At 34.6% G+C, this 12,202-nt stretch overlaps 1 protein-coding gene across 1 annotated transcript in view; it reads right to left on the bottom strand.

The window, feature by feature from the left end:
• The window catches only part of LOC121406948 (relaxin receptor 2-like), a 34,681-nt gene that overhangs the window by 21,133 nt on the left and 1,346 nt on the right, over positions 1 to 12,202 (bottom strand). Inside the window, exons 2-10 of the mRNA XM_041597823.1 lie at positions 9,219 to 9,609; positions 8,458 to 8,766; positions 4,311 to 4,619; positions 3,550 to 3,867; positions 2,844 to 2,891; positions 2,355 to 2,402; positions 2,052 to 2,112; positions 1,655 to 1,729; positions 562 to 633 (exon numbers count right to left, since the gene is read on the bottom strand). Of these exons, the coding sequence (XP_041453757.1) occupies positions 562 to 633; positions 1,655 to 1,729; positions 2,052 to 2,112; positions 2,355 to 2,402; positions 2,844 to 2,891; positions 3,550 to 3,867; positions 4,311 to 4,619; positions 8,458 to 8,766; positions 9,219 to 9,609 (1,631 nt within the window). The remainder of the gene's footprint in view (positions 1 to 561; positions 634 to 1,654; positions 1,730 to 2,051; positions 2,113 to 2,354; positions 2,403 to 2,843; positions 2,892 to 3,549; positions 3,868 to 4,310; positions 4,620 to 8,457; positions 8,767 to 9,218; positions 9,610 to 12,202) is intronic.

Genomic DNA, 12,202 nt, shown 5'->3' with positions numbered 1-12,202 from the left:
ATTATGGAAAACTATATAAATCAGATATGGATATATTAAGTAAATGCGTATATATATTCTGCAAATTCAACAAAACACCTTACATCAGTAGTGAAAAAACGAGACCTTGATCACAACACTAGAAATTAAGTTGGCACAGGTGTTTTAAGAAGCTGAAAAGATTAAGTTATAAATGATAAAAACAAAATTAACGATAACAAATAATCAAATCGAATTACAGTTAAAGCAATTTAAATTCATAAGAGCATTATAAATTAAATTTATCAAGTCATTGCCGTTTAATGACTTGGAAACAAGACTATACCTAATTCATCTAAAAATATTTCAAATACAAATGTATATTTGTTTAGAACAGAATCAGCTCTCTGTTTAAATGATTTCCTTTTGTAATCCTTTCATTTTAACTCACTTGGAGTCAATGTGTAGATCGTAATAACCGAAATGTATGATGACACCATGAAAAGCGCCCCTCTGTCTCTTTTACTTCAGACTTTGTAAAACAGTAGCAAAGAATAGCCATATATAGCTTGAATGCGAGAATTAACCCCATTTAGTACTTACAGTTGCTCCAGGCTCACCATTCCTGAGAAGACTTGCTTTCCCAATGAAGAGATCTTCTGTCCCGTTCGAGAGCTGCGTGGAGATAACAAAGAAAACAGAAGTTATCGGAATGCTTTCAGCAATCGGGTGTACTGATTGAAAGGCGAAATCTCACTGCCCTGTGCGTGCGTGATAGTGTGTGTGGGTGTGGGTGGGTAAGTGGGTGTGTGGGTGGGTGTACGTGAGCAGTTTGTCAAAGTTATCATATTTTTTTTTCTATTCTTAATGACAGCCTATGTCTTCATTTTAAAGGAAGCATTATATTACCCTTTTTTCCATTGACATGAAATATAACATACGGCATAGAGATGGTTCAGGATAATTGTTTCGCATTATTCCAAGTGATATGAGCTTATAATTTTTAGAGAATGTCAATTAATGTCTAGTGCCATTCCGCCCATCAACAATTCGTCTAACAACCATTTGGTCCAATAATCAATTCTTTTAATCACTATTTCGTCTGTGACGATTTGGTCTCATAACCATTTGGTCTACTAACAATCTCCTTTTTTTTAAATTTCGCTAAATAACATTTAGTCAAATTAGACCAATGGTATGTGGATTAAATGGCTATTGGACCTACTAGTTATTAGACGAAATGGTGAGTCCTCTGTACTTGAGAAATTTATTTTATCTTCACCGCTCTTTTAATATTGATTGATTAAACATACTGGTAAATATACTGTATAAACACTTGCCAAATGAGAAGACATATCATGTCGGTCACCATGGTCCCTGAAAGCTATTGGCATACTGTGCCAACGTGCGTACGCGGTAAATAGACAAAATGTGTAGGTTTTTTTTTTACATGTTTGTAAGACGGAAATGGATTAATGGATTAGGTAATGATATAATTATGTAATATGTCTTTCATAATCAGTTGTGTATTTTGTTAGCAAAATTTGATTTTTCATTTTGATTTTTTGTAAGAAAAAACACTTTTGAAATGCATTGGCTTCAAAATTAAATTTAATTAACTGATATGATTTTAGAATTTAAATATAATTTCAATATTCTCTCCAGATACCAAATTCATCTTGTTGAGTTAACTCACATTGCTCTTTCATCCTCTTGGCACTTCAGTATTTGTCCAAGGTTAGAACTAAATAATTGCAGCTCTGTTGAAGTCCTTGAGGAAATAAGAAAAAAATTATTGTACCCGATTATATATCAGTTCAGGGAGGTATACTACATTAATCATTATGATGAATACTTGAAAATTCGATCAATATGTTTTAGATCATTGCAATGGTACAAAAAGAGGAAAAAAAATCGCACATTCAAAGAGATCTCGCAGTGCAGCATTTGTTCACCATTCAGAAAGTCGAGCCCTTTTTTTATTTAAGTCTTAGAGTGAAGAAAGGGTTTTCTCTCATCACTTCACAATTTTCATGATTAATTATAAATGACGTAACACTCTTTCGCAAATGAACTGGAAATTGAATACTTACATACATTTCAATGCCGCTGATGTATAAGAAGTTTCAGACAAATCATATTGATAGCATTTTCCTAAAAAAAGTAATGAAAAAACCCCGGTCATAATCGTTTAATTTGAAAAGGAAATATATTTCTCTTCATTTTTCGTGATAATAGATATGCCAACTGGGCAGCTTGCCTACAAGTGCGTGTAATTTCTTTAATATATAATACAATGTAAAGGACTTGTAGATTCCCCCCACCATAAATTAAAAGTTTGTTTAAATGTATAATTCGAAGTAATTTCGATTAAATAAAAGGTTCAATGATCTTACCTGAAGACGGGTCGTTTGCCTTTTGCATAAGAGAGTGACACTCACTTTCTTTGCGGAAAAAAGACAATAAAAATGTTATTCTTTAGGACTTGTATTTGAATAAAATCTAGAAAAATATTTAGTACAATTTCCATTTGTAAAATATTTGTCGCGTTAAGCCTATTTCAAGATTTGGTCAATCCTTCCAAACTGTCAGCAACCTAATTCATTATTAGATTATACAAATGGGTATGCTCTAAAAGAGTTACGATGCCGATGATAAAGAATACAAATGGATTTTGATAATTTCCATGACAATTTATTCATTCGGGCGCCCGACCCCCCCCCCCCATAAATCACCTTTGTTGCTTTCTGATATCCAATCACAAATTTTGTAAAATACTTAATCAAAAGAACCGTTTAGAGAAAACTAAGTTCACTTTGGGAGATAGATAAATAGATTGATAGATGGATGGATCAATAGATAAAAAGTGGAGTGTTTTTTCATACCTTGCAAATTCATTCCAGAGGTACATAAAGCGGTAATGCAGATATTTCCTGCAATATAAATTAGAATATGTATTTACGAGTTTTGATTACTATCCATAGTGACGTATCGAGATCGTTCTCAGTAAAGACGCTGTTTAATGTTTGTTTATATAAAGATGCTCACTCTAATGAAATTTACCCCCTTAAACAAGTGTTCAAATTTAGAATTAACATGGATGTTTAAACTGTTAAACAACTACTATTAAATTCATAGAGTAAACTGCGTTGTGTAAAATTTTGAACAGCGTTTTCAATGCGTTGGTATAAGAGTATCATGTTGTTTCCAACTTTCAAGGGCATAATAAACAGAGTAATATACAAATATGACTTCATCATCATATAAGTGTGCGCTAATAATAACCTAGTGTTTTTACTTGGTATTTTTGCTAGTTTTAAAGCTAGATTAAATATTTACCTGTTTTTCTATGGTTACTACGTTGAACAAACATTTGTAATTCATGTATTTTTAAAAAAAATTAGGTTAACATTCTTTCCCATTACTTTATGATTTGATCTAATACAACCATAATTATTTTGGTGATATAAGGTTGTCTTGTAATTCAGATAAGAAAGAAAATGATGAAGGTTTAAAGTGTTCCAGTGTTCTTCGCTCTCCACATTATCTGTTTGGCAAAGTTATCCAGAGGCAACGATAATTCATACATACCTCCTGAACAAACAACCCTTGCATCTTGAGAATGATTACATTTGTCTTTGTGTGCTATTCCCACTCCAGGACAATCGAAGAATCTGGATTCATTCCCAGAGCAATTGACATAATCAAGAGTAACATCTATCCGACTGGCATCAGGAATACCCCAAGAAGAAATTTCGATCGCATGTCCTTGTTCAAGACTTCTGCAGACAACATTACCGTCGTTCATGTCCCACGAATCCGCGCAAACTGACCGCTGTTTACCATTATAGTAGTACATGACTACACCGTCTAAGAAACTTCTACCATCAGCTAGATAGATTTCTTCGTCTATAGATTGAATGGAGACATACAGGAACAAAATTTTGACTTATGGGAAAGATATTTATAATTACGGCTCAATAAACCTTTCCAGGGCAATCAGCTTTTAAATATATATAAACAAAATAGACACATCAAACAATTACAATTCGTTCACCCATAGACCCTATTGGTCTTGGCTGAATATAAACCATGATATAAAAGAAATATAGTGCGTTGACATCACATTCAAGCAGGTATTGCTTAAACACGATTCCCCCTTTCAATGTGTTTTTATTCTGGTGGAAATCACTCCAGCAAAGGGAATATATTGGTAACTTATTTTTTTTTGTAATGAGTTATCATGCCAGAATACAGATTATGTGTTGATCAATCTATATGTATATCTTTCATGGGATGACAACTTTACAAGTCGAAGTGTAAAAATACAGGAACAAAATATAGGTAAATACCTTTAGAGGAGCAAACAACCTCAGCTCCATGGAGAAAACAATAGTCTGATCGTCCAAGTCTTGCATTCGGACAGTCCAGTATATTGGTTTCCTTACCAGTGCAACGGGTATCTGACAGGTATACATTGCTTTCGCCAAACCCGAAGGAAAAATCAGTAGGAACTTGCAGGGCGCCGGCGTAACCCAAACTTTTGCATATGACATGTCCATCATTAAGGGTCCAGTCTGTGTAACAAACAGTGCCCCATGTTGATTTCGAAAACACTTCTATTCTTCCTTCACTCCTATTTCTGCCATCCATGAGACGAACTGCGATAAGAACAATGAATAGAAAAAAATCCTTCTTGACTTCATAGAAGTTGTGAAATGTTATATAAATGTTCGATTAAGACATATAAAACATATTATGAAGCTCTGTATTGTTTTAGGGCTATTATCTTTTTCGATCGGTCATGGCCTCTTTTCCTCTTGGTGACAAAATACATGTATAGGTACAGGGTGTCGGTTACACTTCGTAATTCCGAAGGTTCTTTGTTCCGAAGGTTCGTAATTCCGAAACACGTAAATTGCCTATACCTCGATGTTCATTAATCCGAACATTTGTGGCGTTATTCCGAAAACGAAATAAGGTTCGTTTTTCCGAAGGTTCGATAATCCGAAAACGAAATAAGGTTCGTTGTTCCGAAGGTTCGATAATCCGAAAAAGAAATAAAGTTTGTTGTTCCGAAGGTACAATAATCCGAAAACTATATAAGGTTCGTTGTTCCGAAGGTTCGTTAATCCGAAAACAAAATAGAGTTCGTTATTCCGAAGGTTCGTTTATCCGAAAACGAAATGAGGTTCGTTATTCCGAAGGTTCGTTAGTCCGAAAACGAAATAAGGGTCGTTAATCCGAAGGTTCGTTAGTCCGAAAACGAAATAAGGTTCGTTGTTCCGAAAACGAAATAGAGTTCCTTATTCCGAAGGTTCGTTAATCCGAAAACGAAATGAGGTTCGTTGTTCCGAAGGTTCGATAATCCGAAAAAGAAATAAGGTTCGTTGTTCCGAAGGTTCGTTAATCCGAAAACAAAATAGGGTTCGTTATTCCGAAGGTTCGTTAATCCGAAAACGAAATGAGGTTCGTAATTCCGAAGGTTCGTTAGTCCGAAATTGAAATAAGGTTCGTTGTTCCGAAGGTTCGTTAATCCGAAAACGAAATAGAGTTCCTTATTCCGAAGGTTCGTTAGTCCAAAAACGAAATAAGGGTCGTTAATCCGAAGGTTCGTTTAATACTTCGAAAACGAAATAAGGTTCGTTAATCCGAAAATAAATAAGGTTCGTATTTCAGAAAATGAAATTAATTCATTTTGGTAACAAGAACGGTGCTGTTCTTGCAAAATAAATAAATAAATTATGCAATGATAAACTATCGAACGATGATATATGTGTGTGTTGTGGCAAAAGCATGTATTAATTTAAGAATAGGCGCCCGGATCAAACATATTTTTATATTAATTTCGATTTTATCTGAGCAAGTGTGTCGGTCGTTTGCGAGTAACCTCCAGATAATAGGATTTGTATTTGAGGGATGTCAGTTTTAACAAGAGCTTCTCCTGAAAATTAATCTAAAATGTATACTTTAGAAAGAGTATTTATTTTGAAAAAAAGGAACTTCCCATTTTGGAAAAAATAGCATTTCCCAGTTATTTCTTTATGGGGTACAAGTGCCACGTGCTACCCCCCCCCCCCACAGGAGGATCCAACAAATATTTTTCACCCATAATTTCCCGGATCGGCAGCTTTAAAGTTGATTTTTGTTTGTTTCGCTGAAAGGGTATTGCTAATAGCCAATAATTATTATAAAATAAATTAAACATGTAAGAATATCATGAGCCCTTGTTAAATAATGCGAGCGCGAAGCGCGAGCTACAGTTTTCGTTGAAAATATGATGGGATATATGTTTGTGATCTTCAAAACAAGTTGGCTATGTAACTAGATAACAGCTGCGAGCAAGAAGCGCGAGCATAAATTCTAATTATAAGCTCTGACCTGATCTAAAAGGGACATGTTAAGTGATTCTTGCAGTTAGCCATGAAGACGATACATGTTTCAACCATGGGCGGTGGAACGTATTTTCCTTTTTTTTTGGGGGGGGTAAAAAAGTGCACTTATTTACCAAAGAGGGCATTTTGGTGCAAACGAATATTTTCACCATGATATTATCATTTGTGCAAAGAAGTTGTGTGTTTTGTAGTAATTAAGTTGAGCAAAGTTTTTTCATTGATTTCTGATTGATAACATATATATTTAGGTTTTATTTTTCGCGAGGAGCGTAGCGAGCAAGCGGTTTGGAAAAAATTCAAATCTGAAGTTGTAAATTCGCTCTTTAGTCAATTATGGACTTAATTACTGTTAAAAGGGCATTATTGTGAGATGTTGCGAAATTTTGGAAATTTCATGTAGGCCTAATAAGACATAATAATAACATTGGTACTATTTACCAAGGGAAGCCACCTCAGTTCTGAAAAATGTTCTCCCAGCGGGCCCTACTATTATTATTACCCCGGCTTTAGCCGGGCTGTCTAAGCGCCCAAAGGAAGGCATTTAATTAATTTCTTTATACTCCATGGGTACCCATTCATCTCACCCGGGTTGAGTGCAGCACAGTGTGGATAAATTTCTTGTTGAAGGAATTTACGCAATGGCTGGGATTCGAACCTACGACCCTCTGTTTCATAGTCAGAAGACCAAACCCCACTGGGCCACAACGCCCCACATAAAAAGTTAACATTCCGAGCATTTTTTGTAATGATGAAAAACGGATTAACATTGTTAACACTAGGAAAGCGATCAATAAAATTTTATTAACATTTATATTCTTTATCACCATTTTTGCGATGTTTGCGATTATTATGTTCATCATTAGTATTTTTTTTATTACCAGCAGAAGCCCCTCCAATACTAATCCTATTATCTGGAGGTTACTCACAAACGACCAACACACTCAATTCCCTGCATCTTTAAACCATTTGCTTGGGCAGCATTTGCTCAGATAAAATCAAAATTAAGCGTATGTTTGATCCGGTCGCCTATTCTTAAATCAATACATGCTTTGGCCACAACACACGTATAAATCATCGTTCGATAGTTTATTGTTGCATAATATCCTGTTATCTTGCAAGAACAGCACCGTTCTTGTTACCAAAATGAATTTATTTCATTTTCTGAAATACGAACCTTATTTAATTTTCGGATTAACGACCCTTATTTCGTTTTCGGACTAACGAACCTTCAGAATTACGAACCTCATTTCGTTTCGGACTAACGAACCTTCGGAATTACGAACCTCATTTTGTTTTCGGACTAACGAACCTTCGGAATTACGAATCTTCGGAATAATGAAGCTTCGGAATTACGAATGTATGCGCAGGGTGTCAACCATCGAAGAGTGACCACACGACCACTTGTAAAAGCCCCTTTACGATTATCTTTTAAATGGCACTATTGCTGTAGCGATAGTGTATTCATAAAGAAAAATATATATATTTCATAATGGCTTACTCATTCGCATATAACTGTGATCAACTTTGTCGTGGAAAAAAGTTATATTGATGAAATATTCCCTTAATAAGATTAATATGGAATATGTATGATACTTTAGAATATACTTTGGAATATCGGACTAATTTTATGATATACCTTTGTTCTAATAAATCTACCAAAAATACTGAAATAGACATATCACAAATTCGATCACAAATACAACGGTCCCTCTTAGCACTTACAGTTATTAGACATCAAAGCGTTACGGGCAAACACGTCCTGAAATTTCAGCCTATTCCATGCTTAAGAAATGGTCAACTTAAAAAAAAGCAGATATCACATCTGTTAGGGCAGTAGATTCAAACAGATTACAATGTGAAATCGCAAAATTTATCAAGTAAAACCCATTTTATAATGTAACCCTATGATTTACCAAATCTTTAAAGTGTCTTAACAAAAAATAATTTTCATGCAATTCATTGCACACAGAACAAATCTAGCATTTCGCATGGATGAAAAATTGTGTACATTTACATTTTTATCATTTTAACACTCGAAACGATATCAAAATAACACATAACCGATTTGTTAAATTCTGGAAGTTACACTTTCAACGAAACTCACCTCCACTGGAACACCGTACTCTCGCTCTTCGAGTAGAGTTACACTCGCCAAAGCTGAAAGTAGATCCAGGACACGCCAATAAACTGGATTCACTTCCATTGCACCTTACGTCACTTAAAATGTAATCTTCACTCTCGCTTGTAGAGATATAACTTTCGTCAATGGCTAAGGCTCTACCAAGTCCAAGTTCTCTGCAAATTACGTGTCCATCGTCTAGATCCCATTGGTCACTGCAAACCAGCCTCCAAGATCCGAGGTAGAACAACTCTACCCTTCCTTCGCCCAGAAAGTGGGAGTCCGTCAGGCGAACTGCAAAATAAAAATCCATGATTAGGCCATATGATTTACCGGGAACCAAATAAATACGAAATGCGATTATATTGGAATGTAAGATTTGTGGAAGGATTGTTATATCCTTATCATTCCCCCCCAAAAAAAATGTTTTGGACAATGGATCGAACAATCCAATATAATATAGAGGAATAAATAAATATATATGAGTAAACAAAACATCTCCAGGAATGATTATCCGTTGCCTAGTGTGAAATTGTGACGATATTAGAGGGTAAATGTCAGAGGAAAGATCCGTCTGGCAACGATCATAATTATGTCCGATATAGCAGCCCTTGATCAATTGGTAAACAAGAAATGTGCGATCATTTCCATTTCATCGTAAAATGCATCAACGCTATCTTGATCAAGCATTAGCAAGTAAAATGTTTTCCATGTACATGATGTAAACATTATCATACAATACTCACTTGTGTAATTCGTACAAACTACCGAGGCTTTCAAATATTTATTACACACTCCAAATAGATCGACACGACTATTCGGACAATCTAACAAACTAGTCTCATTCCCGACACATCGCACATCATAGAGAAGAATACCGGGATCCTTTTTGTAGATGTAGTTATCATTAAAAACTGCACCGCTGAACCCAAGTTCTGAACACGTAACTTCAGCATCAGCGAGACCCCAGCTAGGTTCTTCGCAAATGCCTCCCCAAGTTCCATTTATATTGACCAGAACGAATCCTTCAGACGATTGGTCATTGCCGTATTTGTCAACAAGACGGACGTTCTTATCTGTTGGAATAAAATATAGAAAACATAAAAGGGAGCTCAAATAAGCGTTGAAAAGGCCTGCCTAAATGTTATATACAAAATAAACCTATCGTATTTCTTTTACATTGGATAGAAGACGACAAATAAAATTGAAAGTCATATTAGGAACTTACCAACTGATTGACTAACATTTTTCATGTTAGACAAAGAAACATTTATTCTTTCTCCCAAAATACATATCATAAATGCACCGTAAATAAATGGAAGTGAAATTTTACGAAGAGGCATGGTCAATTTTGCCGTCTTTAACAGTCAAAAATCAAAGGAATAAAATCTTTTCCATATGAAACATTTTCTACTGCACCTCGAGATGAACGTATTTATACCATTTGATGGCTTCTAAAACAAAATAAGTAATCCCTTGTATGACATATTTGACGTAAGCACATCAAGGAACGCCATAATGGAAGCCAATAAAGATGTTTACTTTACGATTTCAAAGCTGTAGTAAAGTGTATTCTGGATAATGGTTGAAAAGTCAGGAGCCGTGAAGAAGTCCAAAGGATACGGTGATGTCTGTCCGAGATCTTGTATGAGTTTTTATTACATCATGTAGATTGTGTGAATTAAGATTGATGGGCACTTGATATACGGAGGTGTTTGAAGTACTGAAGAAGGAAATGGCTGCCGTTATTGTCAGTCATATCTGTACCCTAAATCTAAAAAAACAAGATGACAGAAACAGATTGGGGACAGGTCACTAGTACACCCACATTGCTTAGGCTTCTTATCCGAGGTTGTGCAACATGTTTTTGTTTAAATATGGATCCTACTAGAACTATGGTTCGAATAATGCTAACGATCATTCCCACACATATCCAACAATCAACACAAATACTCCCAAACACCCCAACACATCAACACATCTTACATAACACTTTCATGCCTCGATGTGTCTGAATTAGTACGCTACCCAAAGGAACGAAGATAAAGAAAGTTCTCCTAATCTATATTATCAGAATCGAAATTGAAACAGAGATCCGTGATGCAGTTGATCTCAAATTATTTCCCCATTTCTGTTTGATTGAGACAATTTCATTCAGAGAATAGAATTTTATCATATACTGCAATTAACATTAATTCAGTACCATGATATATTCTGTAAATGCATTCTCGAAAAGTTGTGAATAAACGAACACTTTTTTAATTAAGAAGGAAAATTTCATAATCTATTTTATAAAAATCATATCAAAACAAATTTGTCACTAAACGATGACTAATTTGACACTACTAAAATTTATTCTTTTTCTTTTATAGCAAACGTAATCACATAATCTCTACATACTATGAAATATTACACAAAACAAACACTCGTGTAATGCAATATCACACAGTCCTCAAATTGATCAAAGGATATTTGACTAAAAACATGAAAAGAAAAATAAGATGACACTTTGATTACCCAAATCCTTGTTAAAAGGTAGATTTGTAGCATTATTATACGAAAATGGGCCATCACAGCAGTGATTTCTTTATGGTAAGTACTTGTCATTACAAATAAGAAGCATCAAAAGACAGGGTAATGAGTGACTGGCACCTTAATAATTGAACAATTAAACTCTCTCACTATACTATCACAGATAAAGCACATCGGCTGCAATATGAGACCAAAAGAGATAGAGAAACTAAAAACAGGACCGTGCTTAATTGTGACGGAAGAAAATTTGGCCAACATTAACCCATATCGCCGAGTCAAGATCGTGACAGATCGGAACGAAATCACGTGTACTAGTAAAATTATTAGTACCGTTTTGTCAAGCGAAGGTTTTTTTTCTACACAAAGCACACACGCTTCAAGATATGGTAGACTTTCTGATGCGAGCTTATCAAGTAAAACTTTATATAGAAAAAAATCCTGACTCTCAGTAACTTTGATTTCCGACATGTTGCTTGAACTCTTACTCTTTACTCAAAAAGTTAGAACATAACTTAATGTAAACCATGTAAATAGACATAGAATGCATGGACACAGGGGAGTTGAAAAAGGATGAGCAAAAATGATGGTTGCCTTTTTAGAGAAAAGGTACTTCAAGTCACTGGTAAGAGTTGAAAAAAAAGCAAACATACAGATAGGGAGAGGGAAAGAGAGGAGATAGTGGAAATTTGACAAGAGAAATGTGTTATAGATAAGAATCTGCCATTTTTCGTTTAATTCTAAGATTGCAGTGCAAAACCAAAGGTAATGGTAAATGCTACAATTTTCTTCAACTTCGTTTTCAGAAGGTCCCCATTCATTGCCTGTGTTTCGAAATGTATTTTTAAAGAAATGATCATCTTTCTGTCTACAAACTTTGTTATATGGGAATTATATGGTATGTTTTTTACATTTACCATTTATGTATTATGACGTCATTTTTTTATTTTCTATTTTGTCTGAAGAAAAAAAACAATAAGCAAGTCAATCAACCATATTGTCTGATGTGTTTCTCTCAATATGGAATATGGAGTAAGAAATTAAGTGTTTTAGTTCGATAAGGTATCCACTGTATAACTATTAATTATGATAAAAATATTACATTTTGGGTAATGAATCCAGTTTAGCTGACGTACTTTTTCTTTTTCAATACATAGATGTAATTACATTTGTTTTCTATATAATTGTGGTTAAGGTAAAC

This window comes from Lytechinus variegatus, chromosome 2 (genome assembly GCF_018143015.1).
Source record: "Lytechinus variegatus isolate NC3 chromosome 2, Lvar_3.0, whole genome shotgun sequence".
Classification (NCBI taxonomy): domain Eukaryota; kingdom Metazoa; phylum Echinodermata; class Echinoidea; order Temnopleuroida; family Toxopneustidae; genus Lytechinus; species Lytechinus variegatus.
This window is presented reverse-complemented; position numbering and strand designations above follow the sequence as displayed.